This window comes from Liolophura sinensis, chromosome 10 (assembly GCF_032854445.1).
Source record: "Liolophura sinensis isolate JHLJ2023 chromosome 10, CUHK_Ljap_v2, whole genome shotgun sequence".
NCBI lineage: Eukaryota > Metazoa > Mollusca > Polyplacophora > Chitonida > Chitonidae > Liolophura > Liolophura sinensis.
This window is the reverse complement of record NC_088304.1, coordinates 2,895,411-2,904,200: the sequence shown is the minus strand read 5'-3', so window position 1 is coordinate 2,904,200 and position 8,790 is coordinate 2,895,411. Positions and strand designations below refer to the sequence as shown.

The 8,790-nt window shown below is 37.8% G+C and overlaps 1 protein-coding gene across 1 annotated transcript; it reads right to left on the bottom strand.

Moving 5' to 3' along the window:
- Positions 1 to 6,005: 6,005 nt before the first annotated feature.
- LOC135476807 (DNA polymerase delta subunit 4-like) lies at positions 6,006 to 8,644 on the bottom strand. The gene is made up of 4 exons (XM_064756938.1): positions 8,440 to 8,644; positions 7,139 to 7,228; positions 6,688 to 6,799; positions 6,006 to 6,379 (listed from the first exon to the last, which is right to left on the bottom strand). The coding sequence occupies exons 1-4, from the start codon at positions 8,534 to 8,536 to the stop codon at positions 6,355 to 6,357; spliced, it is 324 nt and encodes a 107-aa protein (XP_064613008.1). The 5' UTR covers positions 8,537 to 8,644; the 3' UTR covers positions 6,006 to 6,354.
- Positions 8,645 to 8,790: the final 146 nt, after the last annotated feature.

The window sequence follows — 8,790 nt, the reverse complement described above, 5'->3', positions numbered from 1 at the left end:
GGTATTTATCTAGAGTAGGTTGTATGAGCTCCCAAGCATAAACACATCATAAGGTATCTATCTCAAGCAGGTTGTATAAGCTCCCAAGCATAAACACATCATAAGGTATTTATCTACAGTAGGTTGTATGAGCTCCCAAGCATAAACACATCATAAGGTATCTATCTCAAGCAGGTTGTATGAGCTCCCAAGTATAAATACACCATAAGGTGTTTATCTAGAGCAGGTTGTATGAGCTCCTAAGCATAAACACATCATAAGGTATTTATCTAGAGTAGGTTGTATGAGCTCCCAAGCATAAACACATCATAAGGTATCTATCTCAAGCAGGTTGTATGAGCTCCCAAGTATAAAATTAATACACCATAAGGTGTTTATCTAGAGCAGGTTGTATGAGCTCCTAAGCATAAACACATCATAAGGTATTTATCTAGAGTAGGTTGTATGAGCTCCCAAGCATAAACACATCATAAGGTATCTATCTCAAGCAGGTTGTAGGAGCTCTCAAGCATAAACACACCATAAGGTATTTATCTAGAGCAGGCAGCAGGAAAAGCTTTAGGATGGCTTACACAGACATACATGGCCTACATAAGTGTTGAGGAAAAACTTACAAATGAGGTATAAACCTTTATTTGTTCTGTTAGGCAACCTTTACCAATGTAAGACAATTTGATGATACAACATGCTAATATAAGATTAACTTTACAAAGACACACGCTTTCACCGACTTTCAAAAAACTTTGTACATTAATTTTATCATAACTTTTTCCACCAACCAAGATGCCTTCTGAAGCTAAAAAAATAGACCATGTCATTTATACAAAAGGTTACGGGAAATTGGAGGAACAAAGTTTTGTGGAAGTGAGCCCTGTTGTACAAACTTAAATATGACAGAAGTCTGAGAGCTCTTTTAAAAGATCTTTCACATAGACTTTTAAATGAACGAATGTGTCAATAATAACGGTTTTATACCATATTGGTGGCATTACAATTATAATGTGATGAGCAGTATCAAAAGAAGCATAAAGTGCATATGCTGAGGAAAACACAATCCCAGATGGGAGAGTCTTACGTGAACAACAAATCATGATCAACATGTGTGTACTGCACATACTCACTCAGTATTAAAAACACAGAAATACATTCCCAGATGGGAGAGTCTTACATGAACAACAAATCATGATCAACATGTGTGTAATGCACACACTCACTCAGAAATCCAAACACAGAAATACATTACCAGATGGCAGAGTCTTACATGAACAACAAATGATGATCAACATGTGTGTACTGCACATACTAACTCTCACTCAGCATTCCAAACACAGAAATACATTCCCAGATGGGAGAGTCTTACGTGAACAACAAATCATGATCAACATGTCTGCACTGCACACACTCACTCAGTATTCCAAACACAGAAATACATTCCCAGATGGGAGAGTCTTGCATGAACAACAAATCATGATCAACATGTGTGTACTGCACACACTCACTCAGTATTCCAAACACAGAAATACAATCCCAGATAGGAGAGTCTTGCATGAACAACAAATCATGATCAACATGTGTGTACTGCACACACTCACTCAGTATTCCAAACACAGAAATACAATCCCAGATAGGAGAGTCTTACACGAACAACAAATCATGATCAACATGTGTGTACTGCACACACTCACTCAGAATTCCAAACACAGAAATACAATCCCAGATGGGAGAGTCTTACACGAACAACAAATCATGATCAACATGTGTGTACTGCACACACTCACTCAATATTCCAAATACAGAAATACAATCCCAGATGGGAGAGTCTTACATGAACAACAAATCATGATCAACATGTGTGTAATGCACACACTCACTCAGTATTCCAAACACAGAAATACAATCCCAGATGGGAGAATCTTACACGAACAACAAATCATGATCAACATGTGTGTAATGCACACACTCACTCAGAATTCCAAACACAGAAATACAATCCCAGATGGGAGAGTCTTACATGAACAAACAAATGCTGATCAACATGTGTGTAATGCACACACTCACTCAGTATTCCAAACACACAAATACATTCCTAGATGAGAGAGTCTTACATAAACAACAAATGATGATCAACACGTGTACTGCACATACTAACTCTCACTTAGTATTCCAAACACACAAATACATTCCCAGATGGGAGAGTCTTACATGAACAACAAATGCTGATCAACATGTGTGTAATGCACACACCCACTCAGTATTCCAAACACACAAATACATTCCCAGATTGGAGAGTCTTACATGAACAAACAAATGATGATCAACATGTGTGTAATGCTCACAATCACTCAGAGTTCCAAACACAGAAATACAATCCCAGATGGGAGAGTCTTACATGAACAAACATATGATGATCAACATATGCGTATTGCACACTCACTCAGTATTCCAAACACAGAAATACATTCCCAGATGGGAGAGTCTTACATGAACAACAAATGATGATCAACATATGCGTATTGCACACTCACTCAGTATTCCAAACACAGAAATACATTCCCAGATGGGAGAGTCTTACATGAACAACAAATCATGATCAACATGTGTGTAATGCACACACTCACTCAGTATTCCAAACACAGAAATACATTCCCAGATGGGAGAGTCTTACATGAACAACAAATGATGATCAACATGTGTGTAATGCACACACTCACTCAGAGTTCCAAACACAGAAATACAATCCCAGATGGGAGAGTCTTACATGAACAAACAAATGATGATCAACATATGCGTATTGCACACTCACTCAGTATTCCAAACACAGAAATACATTCCCAGATGGGAGAGTCTTACATGAACAACAAATGATGATCAACATATGCGTATTGCACACTCACTCAGTATTCCAAACACAGAAATACATTCCCAGATGGGAGAGTCTTACATGAACAAACAAATGATGATCAACATATGCGTATTGCACACTCACTCAGTATTCCAAACACAGAAATACAATCCCAGATAGGAGAGTCTTACATGAACAACAAATGATGATCAACATATGCGTATTGCACACTCACTCAGTATTCCAAACACAGAAATACATTCCCAGATGGGAGAGTCTTACATGAACAACAAATGATGATCAACATATGCGTATTGCACACTCACTCAGTATTCCAAACACAGAAATACATTCCCAGATGGGAGAGTCTTACATGAACAACAAATCATGATCAACATGTGTGTAATGCACACACTCACTCAGTATTCCAAACACAGAAATACATTCCCAGATGGGAGAGTCTTACATGAACAACAAATGATGATCAACATGTGTGTAATGCACACACTCACTCAGAGTTCCAAACACAGAAATACAATCCCAGATGGGAGAGTCTTACATGAACAAACAAATGATGATCAACATATGCGTATTGCACACTCACTCAGTATTCCAAACACAGAAATACAATCCCAGATGGGAGAGTCTTACATGAACAACAAATGATGATCAACATATGCGTATTGCACACTCACTCAGTATTCCAAACACAGAAATACATTCCCAGATGGGAGAGTCTTACATGAACAAACAAATGATGATCAACATATGCGTATTGCACACTCACTCAGTATTCCAAACACAGAAATACAATCCCAGATGGGAGAGTCTTACATGAACAACAAATGATGATCAACATATGCGTATTGCACACTCACTCAGTATTCCAAACACAGAAATACATTCCCAGATGGGAGAGTCTTACATGAACAACAAATGATGATCAACATATGCGTATTGCACACTCACTCAGTATTCCAAACACAGAAATACATTCCCAGATGGGAGAGTCTTACATGAACAACAAATCATGATCAACATGTGTGTAATGCACACACTCACTCAGTATTCCAAACACAGAAATACATTCCCAGATGGGAGAGTCTTACATGAACAACAAATCATGATCAACATGTGTGTAATGCACACACTCACTCAGTATTCCAAACACAGAAATACATTCCCAGATGGGAGAGTCTTGCATGAACAACAAATCATGATCAACATGTGTGTACTGCACACACTCACTCAGTATTCCAAACACAGAAATACAATCCCAGATAGGAGAGTCTTGCATGAACAACAAATCATGATCAACATGTGTGTACTGCACACACTCACTCAGTATTCCAAACACAGAAATACAATCCCAGATAGGAGAGTCTTACACGAACAACAAATCATGATCAACATGTGTGTACTGCACACACTCACTCAGAATTCCAAACACAGAAATACAATCCCAGATGGGAGAGTCTTACACGAACAACAAATCATGATCAACATGTGTGTACTGCACACACTCACTCAGTATTCCAAATACAGAAATACAATCCCAGATGGGAGAGTCTTACATGAACAACAAATCATGATCAACATGTGTGTAATGCACACACTCACTCAGTATTCCAAACACAGAAATACAATCCCAGATGGGAGAATCTTACACGAACAACAAATCATGATCAACATGTGTGTAATGCACACACTCACTCAGAATTCCAAACACAGAAATACAATCCCAGATGGGAGAGTCTTACATGAACAAACAAATGCTGATCAACATGTGTGTAATGCACACACTCACTCAGTATTCCAAACACACAAATACATTCCTAGATGAGAGAGTCTTACATAAACAACAAATGATGATCAACACGTGTACTGCACATACTAACTCTCACTTAGTATTCCAAACACACAAATACATTCCCAGATGGGAGAGTCTTACATGAACAACAAATGCTGATCAACATGTGTGTAATGCACACACCCACTCAGTATTCCAAACACACAAATACATTCCCAGATTGGAGAGTCTTACATGAACAAACAAATGATGATCAACATGTGTGTAATGCACACAATCACTCAGAGTTCCAAACACAGAAATACAATCCCAGATGGGAGAGTCTTACATGAACAAACATATGATGATCAACATATGCGTATTGCACACTCACTCAGTATTCCAAACACAGAAATACATTCCCAGATGGGAGAGTCTTACATGAACAACAAATGATGATCAACATATGCGTATTGCACACTCACTCAGTATTCCAAACACAGAAATACATTCCCAGATGGGAGAGTCTTACATGAACAACAAATCATGATCAACATGTGTGTAATGCACACACTCACTCAGTATTCCAAACACAGAAATACATTCCCAGATGGGAGAGTCTTACATGAACAACAAATCATGATCAACATGTGTGTAATGCACACACTCACTCAGTATTCCAAACACAGAAATACATTCCCAGATGGGAGAGTTTTACATGAACAACAAATGATGATCAACATGTGTGTAATGCACACACTCACTCAGAGTTCCAAACACAGAAATACAATCCCAGATGGGAGAGTCTTACATGAACAAACAAATGATGATCAACATATGCGTATTGCACACTCACTCAGTATTCCAAACACAGAAATACATTCCCAGATGGGAGAGTCTTACATGAACAACAAATGATGATCAACATATGCGTATTGCACACTCACTCAGTATTCCAAACACAGAAATACATTCCCAGATGGGAGAGTCTTACATGAACAAACAAATGATGATCAACATATGCGTATTGCACACTCACTCAGTATTCCAAACACAGAAATACAATCCCAGATGGGAGAGTCTTACATGAACAACAAATGATGATCAACATATGCGTATTGCACACTCACTCAGTATTCCAAACACAGAAATACATTCCCAGATGGGAGAGTCTTACATGAACAACAAATGATGATCAACATATGCATATTGCACACTCACTCAGTATTCCAAACACAGAAATACATTCCCAGATGGGAGAGTCTTACATGAACAAACAAATGATGATCAACATATGCGTATTGCACACTCACTCAGTATTCCAAACACAGAAATACATTCCCAGATGGGAGAGTCTTAAAAAATGAACCCATGATTATGCAACCACAATGCTCACTGTTCACACTTACTCTGAGAATCTTATCAGCTGTCTGATGTAGTAATGGATCAGTATGCATTTTTTCACTTGAATCAATTTGCAGATTTTCATGCATAAGGTCTACTTGATTACAATACCTCTAACCACACTGACAAATACTTTTCCAAATTCCAAATTTTTTTTCTTTCTAACTACACTCAGATTTTCATGTGAACAACAACTCAGACACACACATGTACATGTAATATTCTTATACGCAATGAAATATGAATTTCAGACAACTTTGGTCATGTTGTCCTGTTGGTTGCTGCCCGACTCCCAAGGGAGATAACTCCGTCACAGAGACTATAAGTCATAATCATTCCACAAGCTGAAACAGATAAAAAAATAATTACATGTAGGCTTACTAACAAATGAATGAATAAATGATTCTTGTAGAAAACAGTTCTGGAATGGGACTTACATGTACTTACTAAAAAGATAATCATATTTGTTTGTACTTTTGTGGAGCATTTATCCGAATCGTATGATATGACTGATTTTAAAACTGTTGAAAGAACTGATGTCTTAAAATCAGATCTATTGGTGAATACCTGATAAACCTTCTGCCCTAAACTTCAGTTCACTTCATTTTCGCTGTTCTTTCCTTCATCATAGCCATTTCAAATGCGTACTAACCTTTTGGTATACCTCTCATCATTGGGGTGAAGTGTGATGAGGTCTCTTACACTTTCTGGCGGGTTCAATCCATGTTTCTGGGCCCTCTGCCATCTTTCCATACGAGTTATGCCTGTTTCGGGGTTTACACATTTTAAAACACTCATTCAGTCAACTACAATCATTCTCTACCAGTATAAAAGGCTTATCTCAAACACTCTTATTTCCAAAAATGACAGAATGATGAAAAAAATCAGATAAAACTCTAGGCACATGTGTTTTATATGTAAACAAAGTGTTAAGGACTAGCAATATAATTTTACTTATCCTTCAGTTTTCATCCAAAAATGATTATCCTCTCGATGATACAATGTTCTTGCAAGATTTCATTTGATTTAATTCTAGTTTAACCCCTGTTTTACACAATACACTTGAAAGGCAAAAAACAAACAAAAACAATAAAAACTCCTACCTGCACATGGACCAAATTCCCAGTTGAGATCAAACTGTTTGAGTTTATCCAGATCATCAGATACAGCCTTTTTGCTTGTGGAAGGGGCAACTTTCAAATGAGAACATCAGATGATTTTTATTTACTTATTTACAGTTAAACGCTACAATGAAAGCGCTTGATGTTTCAGCTTAAAAATGTTAACAGATCTGATTTGTTCAGAATTACTGTTCATTATTTTCTGAACCTTTAATGTGGACTGATTGGCCAGCTGAACGACCCTGAGGTGATATTGTACCATCCACATTCTGATAATTAATCAAATGATGCCTCCACAAAATTATGAGATATTACAAATTTTTTTCATTGGTGTCGTACTCAAGAATTTTTCACTGGAAGTTAGGTTTATGTGAAGGAGGGCCCTGTGAGATTTTAACATTACCCATCTCAGGGGTCACATGAATCTGAGTTAAGGTTTTGACTTCAATGGAGGAATGAGCTCAGAATTGATCATGAAGGTCAATTAAGTTGAATGTATGCAAAGGAAGACATCTGGAAGGAGTTGTAAAGCCAGGTTTACCAAGTACATCATGTGGCTGAGGAAATAATGTCAGGTCGGCAGTTCACTCAACACTCCGCTTTAGAGATGTGCACTTGAGATGTGGGTCAACAACAAACATTGTACAGCAACTCCAACTTTACAACACAGTCTCCATACCCACCAATCACCCCGCCTCCCCACTCAATTAAGGACTGAGAACTCGTACCACGTTGTGAAATGGTGTATTATTCTAGCTCAGTAGGGCTGTGATTACACACGTATACAGTCATAGCCTAGCCAAGAAATTGGCTGTAAAGTTTTAAATTGGGTCTCCGCGTATCAGTAAATATGAACCATCCTTAAACCGGATTTTCGGGCAACGTCACTGCCCTGTCTTGTTCCCTAAGTTTACCTTATTCATTCAAAAATAGCGGTTGGGTTGGAATTTTATGATCCACTTTCCAACAATGTTATACTTGTGTGGATTTACTACCGATGACACATCGGGACACCTACCTGGAACTGATAGCTGAGATGACTGCGAGAACAGAAAAACAAATTTGGCGGAGAGCACGGGAAGTACAGAGGTATTTATTTATTTATTTATTTATTTATTTATTTATTTATTTCATTGGTGTTTTGATTGGTGCTGTACTCAAGACTATTCATCAGGGTTCAAGGTACGCTTATGGAACCAGACTAAACTGGGCAGTGATACTAGCTGTAGCGGGATACGTAGTCATGGCCTTACAGAGATTGTTGATTTCCTTGGCTGTCTTACCATTTCGAGCATCACTCTGGATTTTGACGTTGGCATCATTTGTGGACCGATTACTTTTCTTTACCTGCTTGTATGTGTCTGTTAGTAACTTAGACATGATTGCTTTTGGATTACGTTACACTATACCCATCGGCAGTCTCTTTATCAATGATGGAAGACAACACAAAACTGACAGATTTAAATCCTAGCTCTTTTCCTAACAAGTACAGCCACGCTTCGCTTTGAAATATTTGTTGACCTATTTAAGTACCCGCCGAAAGACTGACTTGAAATACGAACGAGAAATATTAAAATAAAATATGAAAATGTTTTGGCTCAGCATGTAATTAAATGAAGAAGGTATTTCAAAAT

What these genes read in the sequence shown, in the direction of transcription:
- LOC135476807 (XM_064756938.1), bottom strand. Translation starts at nt 8,536, where the DNA reads ATGTCTAAGTTACTAACAGACACATACAAGCAGGTAAAGAAAAGTAAT. An exon ending in GGAATTTGGTCCATGTGCAG is followed by an intron (nt 6,800 to 7,138) that starts GTAGGAGTTTTT and finishes ACCCCGAAACAG; the next exon opens with GCATAACTCGTATGGAAAGA. An exon ending in GATGAGAGGTATACCAAAAG is followed by an intron (nt 6,380 to 6,687) that starts GTTAGTACGCAT and finishes TATCTGTTTCAG; the next exon opens with CTTGTGGAATGATTATGACT.